General features: G+C 25.3%; 1 protein-coding gene across 3 annotated transcripts in view; it reads right to left on the bottom strand.

Annotated features, from left to right (window-relative positions):
• Positions 1-22,262, bottom strand: part of LOC132923714 (myosin-VIIa) — a 113,975-nt gene that overhangs the window by 68,161 nt on the left and 23,552 nt on the right. For all 3 annotated transcript variants that reach the window (XM_060987655.1, XM_060987656.1, XM_060987654.1), the window contains exon 2: positions 5,901-5,998. In XM_060987655.1, the coding sequence (XP_060843638.1) occupies positions 5,901-5,998 (98 nt within the window). The remainder of the gene's footprint in view (positions 1-5,900; positions 5,999-22,262) is intronic.

Raw genomic sequence — 22,262 nt, 5'->3', positions numbered from 1 at the left:
AATGTCTTGACGATATCTAAAAAATCTCAGTCAATACTAGGTATATGTAATAAGTTTGTAATAAAAAAACCTCATACTTTGTTAAAATAAAATCATTAAATATTATACGTATTAATTTTATAAGTCCTTAATGCACGTTTATATTTCAAGCTTTTATAAATATAGGTACTACAGGGATGCATATAATAATGCATATAATTTTATATTGGTAGATTCAGCCATATTAATTTTACTTGGGATAGTAATTTAGTATAAAGAGTATGTAGCGATAATATGATAACATAATAACATACATTATTGCATTATGATAAATTACAATATTTACAAATTTGTTTAAACTATAAAATATGTACAAACACAATATTTATAAACTCAATATTCATAAAATATACATAAAAAATTTGAAATAAAAGTTTTGAGATATGTCTTGAGTACATTACAGAGGAACAGAAATTATACTAAGATGACTAAGGTTAATTCTAGCACGTTAAAGTAGGGTAAATATTTAACTGATTATTTTGTGGTGCATAAAACAGAACTAAAAATCAAAGTTTAGGTACGCATGGAGGTATTCAATAGTTCAGACGTTATTAATAAACTTAAAAAGAAAATATCGCATAATCACTGCAAAATGTGTTTAATATATTAAAATTGTTATGATTATAATATAATATTGTATTTATACGTACTTAATACGACTGAGTATGTGCACACAAATATCGATTCAATAATATTTTTTATAATTATTATTAACATTATATAGGTAATTGATAATGTTGATCAATAAAAAATAATGATAATAATACCTATGAGTTATGATATTCTTAATTGAATCAAAAAACTTTTTATCTATATATTACCTATATTATGTTATATTACAGATAATAAAATATTACTTATTAATAATTAACATAAATTTATATATTTATTATAAATCGCACAAACCGTATGTCACAGTGGCGTATACATAACTTAAGCCCCTCCTAAATTTAAAAACCTAGTACCGCCTACATTATTTTATATATTTACACATAAGGTGATCCATCAAGCATACTAACCTCCATTTTTCTATTTAACAAAATACTATTTTTAGAATTAAATTTTTTTAAATTTAAGTAAACTTAATGATCATGTTTTTCAATTATTTAGATTTATTACCTGTAGGTACCATATTTTAAAAAATAACATATAATGTGATGATATATAAATTTCGTTTTTCCAAATGAGAAAAAGCTTTTATGACTGTTAATTAGTAAGATTACAATTTTTATGAAAATCCTGAAGGTATATCTGAATAAAAACTCAAACAAGTAGTTTTTGATATATTAATATGTATACTAAGAATAATAGTCTTAAAAAATATTATTATGAAAATATAAAACAAATTATTAGATGATGATCGATGAACATTAAAAACTCAAATTTCCAAATCATCATAGTCCCTGTATCTTCCAAATCCATTATCAAAGGCATAGGTATAACAAATATTCGCATGTACACAAATTTAATGAATTCAAAGCTATTCTTACGAATTTCAATTTAGATACAACAACATTTTCAAAAAATTCATTTAATCACAGAAAATGGGTGATTTTTATTTGACAAAAAAAGTTTGCTAACACTTAAATGGTAGAAAAATTGAAATAATTAAAAATAAGATAAACATATGTTTAATAATTAAATATAAAATAATTAGTAAAAACGATTATTATTTAATACATAGATAAAAGTATTTAAAATACAACATCATTGGAGTTTTGTATTATGTTAAATAATATATAGTTCTTTATAAAATGCACAAAAACTATTTATTTTTCGCTATTTAAAAATAACTACCTAATGTATTTTTTTAATAAATTATATCTCAAAAAATGCTATTTTAGTTATCTCTTTATTATTATTATTATTATTATTATTATATTTCTATTTACTTTCTATAAAATATATTTAACATAACGTTTAATAAATAAAGATCAGTTATGAGCAGAAGTATAATATAATATACATTTTCTTCTGTTAAAGTGACTATACTATAGGTATCTTTATAGTTAAGTTGTACTACCTATATTAAATTATATATTACCGTTATCTGTGTAGTATAATAATATAATGCAATAAAAATTTATGATAACGATATGAACGAAAAACTAAAAAAAATTATTTCATAAAATCTCTTTAAAAAATGGCCATGAGGATCAAACTATATCTTCCTTGACCGTTAGTATGACATATTGTATACCTATCGTAATGCACATATCTTGAATTATTTACGTCAATTAACACATTAAAAATTCATATAAGTTTTTGTTTAATAAATCACTGTTAATCATATGAAAGTGTCTAAAAATGATATTACATTACGTGTAAACCAACTATTTGTAGTGAGTGGTAGCAAAACAATTGTGAAGAGTGCATATACAGTGTTGGTATACTACCTATATGTCTACGGTAAATTGTCCAATATAATATACGCATACCTTTATGGATATAATTTACGTCACCGATACGTGCTGATATAATTTAAGAATAATATTATTTACTATTTAGGTTTGTTCAAATAAATCGAAATGTCCACTCTCGCGATGTGTTTATGAGTTATGTACTTTGTATGTACCTGTTCTGTTGATAACACGACGTGTATTTGCGTGCAATGAATATATAATACATGATAACCTACAATAAATCATAATATGACATACAAGGTGATTCTTTTAATAATGAACACTCATTATCTCAAAGATTTTTAAAAATATATGTTTGTTTACTTAATTTGAATTCAGTATACAACAGCATTTTTGAAAATATAATCAAATTTACTATTTTATACCATTATTGTTTTGAATAAATTAACTGTGTGGGGGGATAGGCATGTTTGGTGAATCACCCTGTTCATATAGCATATATTTTGAATAAAAGTTTTTAAGATTATTTCCTTTTGTATTACATTTTATATTTAATGCATTTAAATTAATAAATTAACTCTTTTTTAAATTACAAATATATTATTATATGATATAAAAATATAATATATTATCACTAAAATCATACGACCAAAAATATGTAAAAACACAACAATATATCTACTTGTCTAAATAAAATCGTCACTAAATTCTACTTAGAAAAAAATAATATTTTGTCAATTTCGATTACAATTTTTGTTCCGAAAAAAACAACAGCATGAGCTGGTTAAGGGATTATTTCTATACACTCATTTCGTTTTATTATTTTAGGGAATAACAAAAATATAATATTAAAATTTTATTTGCAATTTATTTACAATAAAATATGTGTATTTTTATTTTATTTTGTCTAGTTCGAGTAAACAGTATAATATGTAATGAACAGTAATCGTTGAACCCGTGATAAAACGTAATCGAAGACATTCCACACTGCACAATATTATTAGTTATTACTTTATTATCATTGGGTATAAATTGTACAAATTTATCAATTATACGCAATTCAATTATTTTTCATCTCACCACTTATCATTATTACTGCAATATGCCAACAATGTATACGCGAAATGACCTACTTTAAAATCGTAATCTATACTAATATTATAAAGAGGAACGATTTGATTGTTTATATTGAATAGGCTCCGAAACTACTGAACCGTCAATCGATTTAAATAAAATTTGGTACATAGATGGTGTAGACACTAAGAAAGGACATAGGCTAATTTTTAATACTAAAAAGAACAGTAAGGGGTAGAAATAGGGGATGGTATATATTATAATAAAATTAATTTAAAAAAATTAAATAAAAAGTAAAATAATAAATTAAATGTTATAATACAAACTGATCAGTCAAAGTTAGTGAATCTACGTCACATTACAGGTGTATAGAACTGAATAATAGGGACTATTACAACTTATATCATACATAATGGATATTATACCAAAGATCGATAGCAACCCTTCCCTTTCTATACAGCTCGCAAATGCTCTTATCTTAAAATTTAGATATAAAGATTCGCTAACGTTATTAAATCGTGATGACATGTTGACAGAAATTAAATTAAACACCACAATAACGATATCAAATATTATATATTTATATATTTTATTTATAACCTAAACGAAGCTATCCTCGAAATAACCAAACAAGGAAACAATATTATAGAAATATAAAACGGTTTTAGCACCAGTTACAGGATCATCGTTTGTGGGAGGGAATGTATAGCAAGATTCACCCTCGTTTTATTTATTTAACACTTTCTATGGTCTGCAAAAGAAACATTATATTTATATAACTTTTATATTAAAAGAATTTGAATTTTGAGTTTTATATTTATTTGACTGTGGTCCGAAATTAACAACCTACCAAGTGAAAATTGACGACAATAATAAATTATATTATAAGAAACAAATAATTATAAAAACATTACTTTTATATAGCACAATATTCAGTATAAATTAAATGTACTAATGTTTAATTTTTTTTTTTTGATATAGAAAATAACAAAAGTTGATATCTTCCCATCAAAATGTAAAAAACAAAAAAATTGTATAAAAATGAATAATAATAAATATAATAAATTGTAAGAGGCTAATATTTTAAATCATATTACTTGCTATACATGTATATTAAACAATGAAACCTTTTTAACATGCCTTTTTATCGATTTTTTTCTACTGAAAATTATCATCGTCATTACGTCCTGCCATTATAATAAAACGTCGTATTGTAGAAGGTACATGATTGAGTTGCATATACAGCGCGTGCATTTAATATATGTACAAAACATTGCGAGATTAATGATTTAAAAAATTTATTATATAAGTATTTGTACCGTGATGTAATTGTTAAAAAAAAAGTGTCTGTACATTGCAGATTATAACCACCAGACGGATTTAATTCTAAGAGTATTTATGCGAATCACATCAATTACAAAACGATAGTTATAAAAACACACAAAAACAGAACATACAGAGTGATTCACCAAGCATGCTCTTCTTTTTTTTCAAATAGGACCTACTATTTTATATTGTTAATGTAAAATATCAATGATATAACAGATGTATCTAAATCAAAATTTAAATAAACGGTTTCTGAGTTATTTAACCTTATGTACTTAAGATAAAAATCTTCTATTATGTTTTTTACAAAAAATATAAAATATATGTAACATTAAGTCTAGTACTTACTCATTACACTCAAACAATTCTTATAAATTATAAAACTGTAAATTAATATTAATTACCATAATTTTCCAATCGTTGTAGCGTGTATATCTTTTAAATTTATTATCATGGACAATTATTATTATTATCCGTAGTATTCAAATTATATATTATAATAAACCAGATGCTATTCATTTGGATTTTAATTTACTTATGCATACATCAACATTTTCAAAAAAAAAAACGTTTAGCTAACAATTAACAATAAAAATTACCCTCGAAAAAATAGTTTGTATCACTACATAACACCCTCCCCTTAAATAGTATAAATATTCTAAATACTTATTTGAAAATATTACATTAAACTCAACATTTCAAAAATCAGAATTTTAATGAACACACTATTATTAAAGGATTATTATTCCCCTGCCTCGCCCAGCAGGTATATAATTTTAAATTCAACGACGCCTAAAACATTATATACTGTATGTTTATATGTAGGAGTGTATGACTAGGATAGTACCTATAGAATTTTGCAATTTTTTTTAGGATTTACAGGATATAGTTTTTCAATCACAAAATATAATTTGGACATACAAGTTCAAATGACAAATATATAGTTTTAATTTTGCAATGTACTTTTTTGGATTTGAAGTCATTTTTCAATTATATGAGCATTTTTTAACTTACTTTTAAACGTATTTAATATCATTTTTTATTTGAATTACTAAAAAATATACTCATTTTTTTCATAATAAATAATAAAAAGGATACGTATATGTGATTAGCTGAGTATCTTTTTTGCAAATTTCGGTTTATAACGTCCTCATCTATGTCTGATATAGACGTCATATCTGGCACGCCGCAACTTCCTGTAAAAAGAAAAAAATACCAATATATTCCTAATCACAATAATTAACTCATATTTTTTTATTCAATACATACATATATATATATATATATAATACTCTAAACTTTAAATAATATATTATTATATACTTATAATAATAATAATAATATTTGCATTATACGTTAAAACAATTTTAAACACTATACAAATTACACGTTTCGTGTAGGTACTAATAATTATTCGTTGAGCATGCGATTCGTTATTTCGTACCCATCGTGTAATATATTTAGTAACAATAAATCAACAATTAAATTACTTTCCTGTCGATCTTAATTCATATTTTGCTTATACATCATCTAATTAAACTGAAATAATAAAATACTCGCTTTTATAACTATCTAATAATCGTCAGGGTATTCCATTTTCGACTGTTAATATTATACATATATTTTTTTTGAATTCACTGCCATTATTATAACGCACAAACTAATAATGTGTAAGTACATAAATTATTACTACAAACTATGATTACATACATTACATACATTCATTATTTTTATCGTACATCATACAAATATTATAATTGTTAAACCATAGCAGTATAACTACAATAATGATACAAATATCAAACTAATACATATTATACTTGTCTTAAGTATAAAATTATGAACAATATAAAAATAAAGAATAAATTAATAAACACAAAAACACAAAGATAAATTTTTTCTGGGGTTGTGGCTTTTTAAGTTTATTTTTTTACCTTGATGTATAAAAAGACTTAGATACTAATTCCATAGAAAAAATACCTACCTACTACGTCATAATAATATAGGTTTACATAAACTAACATTAATTTTTCATAGATATTCGAAATTTGTAGCATATCATATAATATTTTCTTCAAATGTACCTATAAATCATAACATATAATATATTTATATATATTATAAAATATAAATGTTTAAATTAGATACAATAGGTATTCAATAAACGTGCACTTATCGTTTCAATAATTTATAGTTAATTCTCTATTGATTATTCATAGTCTCCAGGGGTTCTTTTAAGTTTTTTTGTAGTAATGAATATTGATTTCAATAACAAATCGACTTTTGTTCCCAAAGACAAATTCATTTTGGAGAGTTGTGAACAATTATAGTAGTTATTGACAAATAAAAATAAACCAATAAATATTATACGTTATACTACTTTCAATTGTTGTCAATTCAAATACGCAGAACAATACTTTTGTGAAAATAAGAATGACAATGAACAAAATATAGGTAAATATAAAAAAAAATGTATAATGGTATTAAATATTAATTAAACTAATTTCACCAAATTTTATAAAAAGTAAATTTTTCATTTTTAGAGCAAATTGTATGCATAAGTGCATCCATAACAAGCTTTAAATTTATTAAATTTGAAGTTTTCCTAATTATTACATAATATTTTAATTTACTTTAAACGAACATGCCAACATATATTAAACTCTGTTAATAATGTTACCAAATACTTATAATGACAATTCTTTTATATCGCGTAAAAAATAAAATATAAAACCAATGAATTAACTATCAAATATTTCCTAGTAATCTATAATGAATAACACATTATTCGATGGACTTAAGATATTTCGCCCACTATCGGTTGTCTGGTAATATACTGCAGGTAGGAACGTCAAAAACAAAACTCAGAAATCAAATTGCAAAAAACTATAATAGCCTCTGTAGCTTAACAAAAAAGCCCAGTCTATAAAATAACGTAAAATAAACTAACTCAAAACAATAACAATGGCGTATTTCAACGACTATATTAAATTGCTGAAGTCGACCAAATTATTTGTTCAACATAATCTATTATACTGAATTTGATATGTATATACTATAGTTTATTTTATTATATAATACATATTACAATAAAAATGAGGACGATGTTGTTAATTTATTTTCCATAAAAGATATCGAATTGTGTTGAAATAAAAATAATATAAGTATACCTATATAAATATAATAATTTTTATTTGTATGTTGATAACTATAGTTGTTGTTGTTGGACAGCTACATCCTACATGCCTCCCCACATTTTCTATTAATCAATATAAGGAATCCAAATCGCCCCTCCCCCTCCAAAAAAAAAAAATTAATTGGCCTATTTACGTCATCTATCTTAAAATCGCAAAATCATTCAGAACAAAAACACGCACTCCGTGATCGTGATTTACACAGCGTTCATCTGAACTCCGTAGATCGGAAATCAAACGCGAACATAATAATCGTGGTAGGTATATGATACGAATCGACACGATGAAAAACGTCGTGATTATAGTTTGACTGTATTACATATGATACTTCATTATGGACATCGTCGTGATGGAAAACCAATATTTTCTGCCTTAACATTGCGAGTAAATGTTTCCGATTAACCATGAACGACAAATTATCAGTATTCGACGCCGATGACATGCACACAACCAATTTAACGGGGATTTATTGAAAAATATTATTATAATTATACCTATTTATAGTTAGGTTCCTACGCAATTAATAATGCCACCTTTGAATTTCGAAGAAAATTTATTCCACACGATTACAAACTTTTAAGAGGACAACGTGGTAGTTAAAACGGCCACCATTAAACACGTTTTCAGGACAAGTCGTTCTGGTATCCAGACGGCTTTTCCTAAAAATCAAATTTTAAACGTAAGTGTTGAAATTACGTAAAGGAACCCGCAAATACGAAAAATCAGCTGCATACAAGTTAGATACGTACTTCCATAGGTTATTATTTTTAAAATATTAGTTACAAATAGGTTTTTGTTGAGACATACTAATTTATAAAACTTGAATTATTTTTTAAACATTTTTATAAATTATTTTTATTAATATTTGCTAATTTACTAAAGACTACGACTACTATTTTTTCACAAGACCTAGTCTATTAATTCAGTACGATTTAATTCACAATTTGGATTGGTAGCTTCTCCAATAACTGCTGAAAAAGCAGAGAAAAGATTTTTTATCTGTAATTAACATGTCTTCGAATTATGTAGATAATGTCTATAATAAGGATGTTTTTTATTATTTTGTCCACATCTGGATAGCAAATATCGGAAATCTCATTTTATTGACTATACTCTAATTCTACTATTTTTTAACCAATTTAAAACTATTTAAGAGATACTTCAAAGAAACTGTTAAGGTATACGATTTCTAAATTTGTGGCTACAAAAAAGTCTGGTCTGTAATAAAAGTTATGATTAACGGGTGCTTGTTTGTCGTCAGCAGTGATCACTAAAATAGTATAGTGGAAGAAAAATGATTTTTTTATTCAAATATTAAATCGATTTATATATTATACACATACTCGTATTTTTTCAGAGGCCTTTTGATTATTTTATTATAATTTTTTTTTTTTTGCAAAGAAAACTATGATGGACAGATTTTTAATTGTATGATCTTACGTAAGAGGACATAAAAAATAATACGTTCTTTCAAAATTGATAATTCTATTTTAATCTACACTATTCAATGAGTCATAACTTACTACTAAAAAAAACACGGGGTAAGAAAACGTGTTCTTGAACAACTTTAATGCAACGATTTAAAATAATTCTAAGACTTGGATTAAATAACAATATAATACCTATAATACAAGTACCTACCCATCACAGTCCATAATTTTTTTTTTTTAACGTTTTGTAAACATTTACCCATTAAAAACATAACGATCTTTAGCAAAAATGTATTTAACCATTATGAATTTAAACATGTACAAATGTACAATACCACACACAATACTAATTTTATTTGAATATTGAAAACGATATTGAAGTTACTTAGATTAATTTTACGACAAAACAGCGAATAAACGAATCTTTATTTATCTGAGAACAACAAAGACACATGGTATTATTATACCGTGTCACAATATAAACATAATTAATGGCATAACATTAATTATACACACTGGAAATTGTATATAGTTAACGGAAAATTGAACTATCGACCCGAAGTATGAGAGGGGACCTAGGGCTGCAGAGTAATAATATTTTGGTAGGCATCAAAACCGTGTACGCGCATAATATAAAATAATACACTCCCCCTTCAATATAATGTAATATATTAATGGTCTAAATTATAGACTATAATAATATTAAACGCGTAATCATTGGTATCGCCGCAAACACTTGAGCCGCCCATATAAAATATTCGACTCATTGCATGTCGGAAAAAACAATTATTATCCACTCATTAAACCGCATCTTATATCATACTATGTACATGTGCAGTTTCGAATGTTTCGCTTCAATTAAACCGAATTGTGGTTGATTTGATCCTTTGCACCGGGGTCTTCTAGATTCATTGGGGAAAATAGTACTAAGTAAATATTTTTCTTTTCTATAGTTTTGAAATTAAATCTAATTAATTAAATGAATATAATTGAAAATTCAGGGAAAATGGTAAACTGCTCTGTTGGACAATAGGTGTCGATTACTTGAGTATATTTCCTCATTGATGAACAAGTTACTGTAATGCAAGTGTTACATTTGAATTCTAAGATAATTAATTTCATACGAAAAAGGATTCTGAGCAAAACGGACCGTCAGCCTAAATTGCTTAACATTTTTTCTGATATATTTATATTACTATTAAAATAATTTATTTTATTGTAGATTTAATTAGTTTTTGACTAAAAAATTACATAGGAAAATTTCATGTATAAAATATATTAGTATACGTTGAAAATTTCAAGCATCCACGAATAATATTTTAAATTACAACAAAATAACTAAACCGTTGTTCTTTTTTAAATTCTAATTTTATCCAAATTAAATTATAAGATGTCTATAAAGAAAAATTAAGTAAGAAATTAATTATTAGATTTTTTTGGTTTGAGTATGAACTATTTATGAAGAACCTTGCATTCAATTTTAAAGCTCTTTTACAGAATAAAATTTTTTAAAAATTTCTAATAAAAATCGAAAATGCCAAATGACAAAAATAAATCTCAAAATTTTTTTTAAATATAAGTTTGTTTATACATCTAATATTTTAGTTATGTACATTAGGGGTTTTTTCATCACGTCCATATTTTACACACACGCGACACACGTGTATTAAAAGAACTAAGAACAATCTGTTAACAATATTGCATGATGTCAAATAAACTGTCCGAGTCACACTGCAACAACGCACGTGTGCAATATGTATATCATATACGACTATATAATATGTTATAAGATATTCTGCGAAAACTATACAGAGCGATTCACCTACAATACCCACACAAATTTTTCCTTTAATAATGACTTTATTCAAATTGTGATTTTTGGAAATTTTAAGTTCACATAAGATTTTTTTAATACTTGGATTTCTTTATTCCATTAAAAAGTGTCTTGTGTCCAAGATTAAAAAATCAGCCTATTTACAAATTGACTTACAAAGCGTACTCATTACTATGTATTGTAATTAAAATTTTGATCTGAATAAGCGTGTATTTTTAAAATATAAAAAAAATGTTTATAAAAATGATAACCTCATTGTATTTCCGTGAATCATTAAGCAAATAAGCTAACATTTTGAAGATGATATGGTCATCTACTCTCATAACATCTGTGCATTATAATATACGTACATAGTTTTAACATAGATACTCAGATAATTTGGCACATTCGGCTAACCGAAATAATATTAGTCAAACACATACCTAACAATAATATAATTAAACTATTAGAAACTGCCTATATTAACACACTACGTGTTTTTAGTCCATCAAAACACGAATAATTCATAATGTAGATATATAATAATTGATAAATAATAAGTAATAACATTTAAATAAAGAATCATTGGAAGTATAAACACCTTCACGGTGAGAGGTTGGATTTCCTTATGATTTTAATGTTGATTTGTATGTTCCTTGCTCAACAGGTTTATAACATGTGGACGAAAACTTTAACGTAGAATGTATATAAAAGCACATTTTAGGGTTGACGGGGCATTTTCAAGCATTTGTCTTAATCTAATTTGAGAAATTATTGAAAAATGTTTTCTTTTTATTTTAAGTTGATGTGTTTGAAGTAAATATATAATAATTCATTTTTCCATAATTTAGCAAAAAAAAATAGCACTCGTATTTTAATTGTTAGGTATTATTTATTAAGAATGTTTGTTTTCATTGCAATGCACAAAAATATATTACATAAATCGTTGAGATATTAAGTATACTGTATTGGTACCAACTTTAATAAATACTCGTATTTTGTTACTGTGTCTTAGATGCATAAAAATCATATGATATCGTAATATTATAATGTTGAGGTTATATTATTGTGTAAATGAACCCATGGTAAAAATGTTTTATTTTGTTTACGGCTAAAATATATACGAACAACGCGTTCAACTCTCTTCCTATAAAACTCTTCGTTCTCTTGTAGTCCAACGGAACGTTAAAAAAAAATAATAGTAATAATTATTATTATTATTATTATTATTACTGTAATAAACGAACGTTGTCGTTGGTTGTCACTCGTCACTCGACTGAAATACTGCACATAAAATATACGACAAACGTACGTCGTTTACCATTTATACATAACACGCGTCACGCAGAACATTGTGCCACGTAAAAATCTGCACTTTGTCTTCCTCACAGAATACCCGTATAATGCAACGACAGTGACGATTTTTAATTTTGACTTGAAAAAAGTTATGCACTACTCCGAACTAAAAACGACAGTGGTGATGTCGCCGAAAGCTCCTGTCTGGAAATTCATAATAATTGTAACGTTAGCGCAGGTCTAATTTCTTCTTAGTTACGAAACGATTTAATATTATATAACTACACAATAATAATGACAGTAGTCAGAAAAGAGACCAAAAAAACCCCCCTCCTAACATACCTTCTGGTAAAAAGTATATGCAAAAACATCCAATTATACCATAAATACAATACAGTGTGTTTACTTTTAATGATAACATTAAATAATTCTGTTTAGTAACTAAGGATTGAAATTAAGTTTTCGTGAGAAGCTATAGGGAATGCTCAAATACTAATTTTTTTTAAATAATATAATTGACCTTTTAATCATAATTTAAAATACTTAAAAAATCAAAATTTACTTAATTACAGGACATTAAATTTAGGTTAAAAACTTAAAATACGCAAACTCACATTATAAATTATTGAAAATGTTAAACTATATAAGATAATCGTGGATAAATTCAATAATTTGATTATTTAAATTGTATAACAGTAACTCGTTTTAATTTAGTCAATTTTGCTTTAGAGCCATGATTAAAAGGCCAAAAAGACTTAAAAAAATCGGTGTTCTCAAATCCCGGATTAAAAATACATTTTACTGCACATAATCACGAACAAATAAAAAGATAAAAGGGCTAAACATAAAAGCAAGAAGATTTTTTTTTCGCTGCAGTTTTTACCGCAATTCGTACACAAAAAGATGATCTATAATATATTTTAGTGAGTGATAAGAGTTTCGTAACATCACTTGTGACATTAAAAGTTGAACAACGAACAACAACAAAAAAATTAAACAAAAAACTTCAAACGAAAAAATTCAAAGTTTGTGAAAGTTACGTTTATTTATTAGGTGACAATTCTCATTGTTTATAGTATACCACTCGCCAAAATACCTAAGTATTTCTACGTTGTTCCTTGAACGATTTGATTTGTCTATATAATTTGCTGTTAGACAAAACGAAGTTAAATCGGTCATCAAAAAGTCATCTAACAAAAAAAACTGCAATTTGTACTATGAAGTTAACTAAATCAGTAATTGGATAATAAATAATAACATAAGAAAAATTTGTCGGTTTACCCATTAAATTAGAAACGGTTCACTATTATAATATAATGTTAAAGTATAGTTATATCGCGTCATTAGATGGAATTGAAACCAAATGTAAACTTAACAATTTTTTTCAAGTTAATTTACTTATGTATATTTTTTAAAACTTTAAAAGAAAAGATGAATGAAACAAAAAAACATAATTTTCAACAAAATTGAATATTAAGTATTTTGACTTGATTTTCATTTGACTGAAATTAGTGCACTCAACCTCAATATTTTATAATATTATGATAGCGAAAACTACGATTATCAAGTAATATCACATCAAACGTGTGTAATGATACAACTACTTTGAAATATTGCTTAACATAAATAACGTTTTGAGTGATTTGCAATGTAAATAAGTACTACGAATATCTATTTACACGCGTATTACTCGAAAATATAAATATAAAAGCAATCAAACGTCTAATGTCTCGTCATAATAAATACTTTAAACGTTTTAATAGGTTTTATAAAAAGATATATATATATATTATGGTAAGATAAAATACATTTACCAAATGTTCGTGTCGTCCTGTTGCCGTTAAACTACGCATATGGTACCCGTAAAATTAAATAGATTTTAAATATAGAAATATATTTATTTTTATTTTTATATACACAATATTATTATACTATGCCATAATTTATTTATGCAGTATAGAATATAGATACTACATAACTGCAATATATTGAAAACAGAGCCAGGTGCCCTGGTATAGGCCAATCGTTAGGCTGGTTAATATAAATAGAATTATACGATTCCTATTAGATTTTTCCTTTTCTTACACGTTTTTATCCTTAAAAACAGAATCGTAAATTAAAAGCATCATATATTTACAACGATAATAATATACTGACTTTGACCAAACTCGTCGAAACCTGATATTGGTATATATCTAGCGTAAAATTTTGCACATGAATAGATACGTTTTATATTTTTTAAATCATATACTGAATACAATATGGATCCACAACCCTCATAGAACTAAAGTAATTCTAGTGGTTTTTAAATTTATTTTTAATTTTGATATTTTTTTAAAAATAATAATAATAATTAAATATTTATCATTAACATAATATTATTATATAAAAACTCGTTTTTAGTAGTTTTTACTTTTAGGCTGGAGCTATACACGGCGTATTCGCCGCGTTTCGAACCGAAATTTAAAAATAAACCAGTGCATTTTGAGTTCGACGGACAACGCAGCGGAATACACCGTTTATAACTCCGGCCTTATAGATATTTTCGATAAAAATATTGGTGAAGAAAAATACAAGAACTAGGCTTGGCTTCAGACTATATCCTAAATAATAAATTAGGCAAGTACTTAGCAATGACGTTTGAATTATCTTTCCTAGAACCACACGAAGTTGAAGATTTTTTTTTCGTTTGAAATGTATGCTATTCAACTAGATAAACACAAAACTACAAAGTTTGCTAACTATTTAGTAGATACATACATAAATGAAAATTCAATATTTTCTCCGGAATTATGGGCAGAAAAAAGTTCTAAGTCATAAAAAAACAACTAACTAACTAATGTGATTGATTATGACTTATAATTTATATTATTAAGACATTATTATATTTTTACAATTACATTTCAATTTTTTTTTTTATAACCTGGCATATCTTTATTATGGCAATATCACTTCAGGAACCTAGATGAAAAAATAACACAAATTTCGTCCGGGACGCAATTCGTTCAAAAAGGTTTGTCTACCAATTTTGGTACGCAATTCGTGTGTAACCTTATTTTTTCCTTTGATAATTAACATATTAAAATTGTGCTTTTAGGGGTTAGTATGATTTGTGAATCACCCAGTAAATTGACATATAAAAGTACCATTTTAAGATAATTAAGTGATGAATTGACTTATTTAATTACGCAATGGAAACGTTATGTTTTTTTTAGTGTCAATTTGGAATTGAATAACTGATGATATTTTACACATAATGAAATATTAAGTTTTAACTAGGTACTTATATAGCTGTCATCTGGTCATCTGACCATGCGCTTCCTGTCCACAATAAGATCATACAACTTTAAATCACAATCGTTGTATTAAAAATTAGATTGACCAACGCCAAAGAAGCTTCTTGAAGTTGTGATTTGGAAAAAAAATATTGATCAAATGTCGTTAACGAGAAATATTACATTTCAAAAACTCTGTCTACAAAAATATAATTTTAATGTTAAACGCTGCATGTTTTAATATAAAGTTATTTATTTTTATCTCACTTTTTCTTCATATATTAGCATGAAGTATAAGGTAGTAAATATAATTAAACATTTGATACAACATCTATAGGGAGGATAGGTAACATACCAAATTGTTTATTGGAAATAACTAAATTTTGGTCATTAAGTTATGAGCATTTTAAATTTTAGAAAAAACTTACAGCTTTAAAATATTGGTAACGTCTTTTTTCAAAATTTTTCAATCATAAAAAGTCTAGTATGATCTAAATAAACAATTAAACGAGTAACAAAAGGAAGAATTATTGTAGGAATAATTTACCTTTTGTTATATTATAATATTATTATTCATTTAATACCTAACAAATTTGATTTGAATATTTATTGAATATTAATAATTAATTTAGTAAATTACTTTGAATATTATATTCAATATATATTTATTATGATGACATACTTTATAATATGTAATATGTTATATGTATATACATTATTGTTTGGCCCAAATTCATACGTCGCTCTAAAAAGCCCGTGACGCAACTCGTACTTTATATGGATTGGGTCACTGATTCCTAAGGTGTTTATGTAAAAGTGTCATCCAAACGATGTGCTTGTTTTAAAGGTAGTTTAAAATATAACAATCTATTATTGTTACGATTAATTTTCCTGCTCTTATAAATAAAAAATAATTATAATATATTTAATAAAATATAAATAATTATAAATAAATTACATTTATAAAATCTTGTATGGTATTATAGAAGTCATAAATAAATACCTAACAAATACTTTAAATGAACCTGCACGCGTGGTTAATGGATATAATAAAAATTTGACGTATGCAATAAATGTTATATTTCAATATATAAAGTGAATAACTATACTGAAAAAAATTACACAATGTTAAATTGGAGCGACCATTAGAAAAAGATCATTTTCAAAAATATTTTCGAATTTCACGAAGTGTAAGAAAGCCAATAATAAAAAAAGGCGTAGCAAATAAAATATACTTATAGTAGGTTTATAATTATTTTAACAACAATTTTATAATAATTTATTGAACAAAGAATAAATATTAAAAGTATAAGAATGTAGGCGCTATAGATAGGTTTATAAGTAAGTATTCATAGTTCATCAGTTAACTAATCTATATATTTATCTATTATACGTCACAATCCTGATTCGAAGTGTTATCTACTAAAACATCGTTTCAAATGGTTGTCATTCATACTTGTTTTATCTATGTGAACACTATATGAAAATTATTGTTGCAGGATAACTTGCAATTCTTATACTAGTTATATTGGTACTTGGAATGGTGTTTTTGTTCTCTAAAAACGTTCTTTAGTAACCCCAAGGTTAGAATATTGAATAAATCATTAAGTAAAAAACAGGTCAAAATGACGTTCAAACCGGTTTACCTATAGTCATCAATGAGTGTCGTTTATATTTCTTAAAAATTAGTCACAGATTATTCTTATGTCATTTAATACAATTTTTCTCAGAAAATTATTGCATAGCCAATATTAGAATGATAAAAAAAATATAGGTATAAATTGAAAAAAAAGTACCGAGATAAAGTATTAAGGATAAAAAGTGCGTAAAACATTTTATTCCTTTTCTTATAACATTTTTCCTCAAAATTGTTCTCTTTCCATCTTCACAAACAGCACGTAGTCCGTGAAAAAGCGATGCTATTACAACGTAGTATCATGTGAAAAAATTAAATAAAACATCTCATATAAATTGTAACGCGGATACGACCAGTAAATTAACAACATTAACATATATATTATATGTAGGTATATACACAATACCTACAACCTATATCACATGTAATTTTTTACATAAATTAATTCAGTAAATTTATGTATAGTTAGAATGGTAGATATATCATAATAATATAGTATTACTGGAGTAGGTATACTGCACTACACAATGTAAAACTTTTGTTTGTCTCAACAACATTTAATCACAATTCACTACTTTAGCAATATTTATTATTTAGTAATTGTATACTTTTATGTAGTAGATATGTACCTAATGAATATTATATAGTTACTAATTATTTTATGAGATTTTTAGGAAGTTAAAAACTGCATTTCATTATATCAATAATTGTAGTAAAATTATTAAAAAAAAAAGCGACATCAAATAATTAAATCAAACCAAAAAAAAAAAAATCGAATTTTGTTTATGTATCTACCTATATTTATTTATATCATTATACTATTAAACAACGATGATGAAATAAATAAAAAATTATTTAAATAAAACAAAAAAGTATTCATTTATTTGCAGCATTGTAATAATAAGGAAAAATAATCGGGAAGTCGTTCTGTTCTCAAATAGGTTTCATTTCGACTTTCGAGTGTAGGTAACTATCGTCATTGAGTAGATCACTGATATAATAATATATTAAATTTAAATTCAATATTAAATCATTGTGTAATAAAATTTTTAATAAATATCAAATAACATCAACGTTTTAATTTCAAACTTTATAAAAATTTAATATGGCCAGTCAATATTTTCAAGCCTTTTAAACTATAAATGTAAACGTTATACCTCCCTCATCAGTTATCGAAAAAAAAATAAAAATATCTATAAATATCACAAAACTTCTGGTGTCTTCAGAAACAAAAACATATTCTTTATTTTTAACACATCGTAACAAATTGTAAAATCGATACATTTATCACTCCGCTCAGAATTTTGTGAATTTTTACATAGAACTTCCATTGAGGTCATTGAAAGACAGAATAGCTGATAAAATATCCATACCTAACATGAAAATATAAACAAAGGGGAATCGTAAGTTCCTACACGAGAATAACAGGTAAAGAATTACATACGTTAATTCCTACATATGTGATGTATAAGTTCTTACACGGCGGAAGACAGGTGCATATGTAAAAAAAATATACTCTATTTTATATAATATTATAAGTTATCAAACTGATGATACTGTCTTAAAGAAATAAAAATATCATCATACATTTTAATAGTAAAAAATATACATACCAAATTTTTTAGAACATAATAACTATAAGTTATCAAACTGATGATATGAAAATAATATAATTTAGAAGAATATAATAGTGTGGAGTAGTGGAATAAGTAAAGAAATAATATAACCACATAATAAATTAATTATTATTATATTAAAATATATAACAGTATTATATGGTATCTAGTATTAAATTGATAACTTATAAATTATATATAATAATATACGCAGTGTAGGAACTTATATACGTACCTTTTTTTTACCGTATAATAACAAATGTACTTATTTTTACTGTGTAGGAACTTACATATTATGTACCTTATTTTAACGTGTAGGAACTAACATATGTATTTTTTTTACCTGCTAGGTCTCGTGTAGGAACTTAAATTCGCCCAAATAAAATTACACAACTCTAAGTAAATTTATCGTCTACCATTGTGTAGCCACAAGTCAAAGTCCCTACAAACGTAATCGTCATGTACATTTTATACCTAATCGCTTCAATGATTTGAAGTATAAATCAAAAAAATATTTCCTATTTATTTGAGATAAGTTTATATTTATACCACTTATTCGTTTATTGATAATTTTTTTTTCTATTTTGTGTAACGAATTGTAAAAATTAAAATTGATTTTAAGAAAACAAATGCATTTTAATTCACCGAATCAAAATGTATATGTGAAATATATATTACATTTGATCAGATAATCATTGTAGTAATAGCTACATCATCATTAAAAAATAATTTAATCGACTAAATGAACAACCTTTTTGTATACATACACTCACAGTGTGGGGAATACAAATTAATTACGTTGAATGATCATGTCTTACGATATACTTAACTATAATTTCTTTGTAAAGTTTATTTGGCCATTATACCATACGATATAAACAAGTACAGGTAACAATAATGAATTCTACAAAAATTTACTTCTCAATAAAATATAAAACAACTAACTTAAACTAATTAAGTTAATTAAACGTTAAAAATGATAAGCAATAAATAAATAATTATTTAACTATACAATTTACCTTGTTTAGTTAATATGGAAAAAAATATTAACTTAATACGATTAAAAAATGTTTTTTTTATATCTCTTGGGTTGGATACTCGTATATTGTGTGACTCCAATTTTATTGTTTTAATTAATTATAACTTACTAAACATTTTATTAAAAACGCATTCTATATTATTTATTTTTATTGTACATTACTATATTAGGCATAAAACAATTTGGGCAATTACACATTTATGTGTTATGTCAACTAATTTTTTATATCAAGGAATAATATTATATTTATTTAAAATCATTGTATACAAGGTGACAAGAAAAAAATTGTTTGATTTAGCTTTGACTACAGTTCTATAATATATATATATTAGCATAGAACATAATGTTTTTCAAATTGACTGAAAAAATCCTAGTTGTATACTTTAAATAGTTAAGTTATTATTTTAATTTAGCTTTAACTTTTTACTGATTAATGGCCACCTTTGCATAATATACGTATCATATTCATATACTTGCGCTGACTTCAGTGGTTGTGTTGTAACAACGTTTTTCTCCAAAATAAACTCCATGAACATTCAAATAATAGACACTCACTTAATAGACTTCTTTTAGCATATTTTTCAGTGACTGCAGCACATATTTTGGAATTTAAGATATTTGGAAAAAACTTCTCTCCAACATATATAGTTTGAGTTTATGTGTGTACTATTTTGGTCACGAGCGTACTTCACGATTAAACAACGCAAAATAATTTCGAATGATAAATATACTCGCGATTGTTTAACTTTTGGCAAAATCAAACCCTTAATATTCTCAACTGCACGCCTGATTAAATTGTACGTAGAAAAGTGTAATATTATATCAGCCACAACTGGATACCATAATTATGAACATAGAAAACACATCGGGGGAAAAATAATATTGTATAATAATAGTCAGTTACGCCTATGGTTTTAACGATAAAGACTAATGTCAGGTCGGTGTTACCGGCTAACGAACTAAAACACGCGAGTGCGGAACTGCATCGATAAGTATATGGTAAGTATATTATACCTATTATATAATAATATATAATAAATAATATTAATATATTAAACGATAGAGTATAATAAAATTGTTAATTATAATAATCAGGGCTCAGTTAAAATATACATTATTTTCAAAAGTAGCATTGCAAGAAAAAAGAATGCTTATTTCATTGAATATTGTATAGATGTCACATAATTTAACTTTAAAAGTGAGTATTTTGAAGTATTTAACACATTATCCTAAAATCCTATTAATAATTAATAATTTAACATACATGTGATACCTAATTCAACAAGGTACTGGTACAGTGGTACTCGATTGTACAGGACAAATGTTAACTATACTAATCTTTTCTGTGCAGATTTTCGGATCAAAATACTATGTTATAGTATTATTTATACATTAAATTCTATACACATGAAGTCAAAAAAATATAAAAATTGATAACAGTATAGGAAGTATAATTTGGGGACAATTATATAACAGAAAAATTACCAAAACAGCAATTAGTATGTATATATTGGCGTATTATAGGTAAATAGTAAAAATTATATCGATTATTATTATACACTAAATTACACACTTAATTATCGCTAAATTTTCAATTATTAAATAATACCATAATACCATAGAGGCATAGACATTACATAACATTATGTTTATATGTTTATTAATTATTATTTACGTTGATATCACCGTTTTCGGATGATTTCGTTAGAGGTACCTATTAACTAATATTAGACTTTGAAAACAACTTGAACGTAATTTGATATCTAGAAAATAGTTAATAGGAAAAAGGCATCATGGAGGATTTTCTCGTTTTCCGAGTAATTTTTCTTCATCTACCACACAGCAGGAATGATAGAGAGGGTGTGGGGTATATTTTTTATTTAATTTATACACAGGTTTCAGTATTAGAAGTTTACCGAAAGCTTATTAGGACAACTTATTCGCATTTTAATGGTAGAAGCTGATACACCGTTGCATATGATGATTCTCACCCCTAATTCTACATAAATACATTTTTTCTGTAGATTATCGTCTCAATGCGTTTATAACAACTCGAAACGTATATCCATTTCATTTATAAGATCCGAGTTCATGCAAATGTTATAAATATATAATATAGGTCCTTAGGGTTGGCATAGGTCATGGACTGTATCGTTTTTTT

Source organism: Rhopalosiphum padi, chromosome 3, assembly GCF_020882245.1.
Source record: "Rhopalosiphum padi isolate XX-2018 chromosome 3, ASM2088224v1, whole genome shotgun sequence".
Taxonomy (NCBI): domain Eukaryota; kingdom Metazoa; phylum Arthropoda; class Insecta; order Hemiptera; family Aphididae; genus Rhopalosiphum; species Rhopalosiphum padi.
Note: the sequence above shows the minus strand (reverse complement) of the source record. Positions and strands in the feature narration are given on the sequence as shown.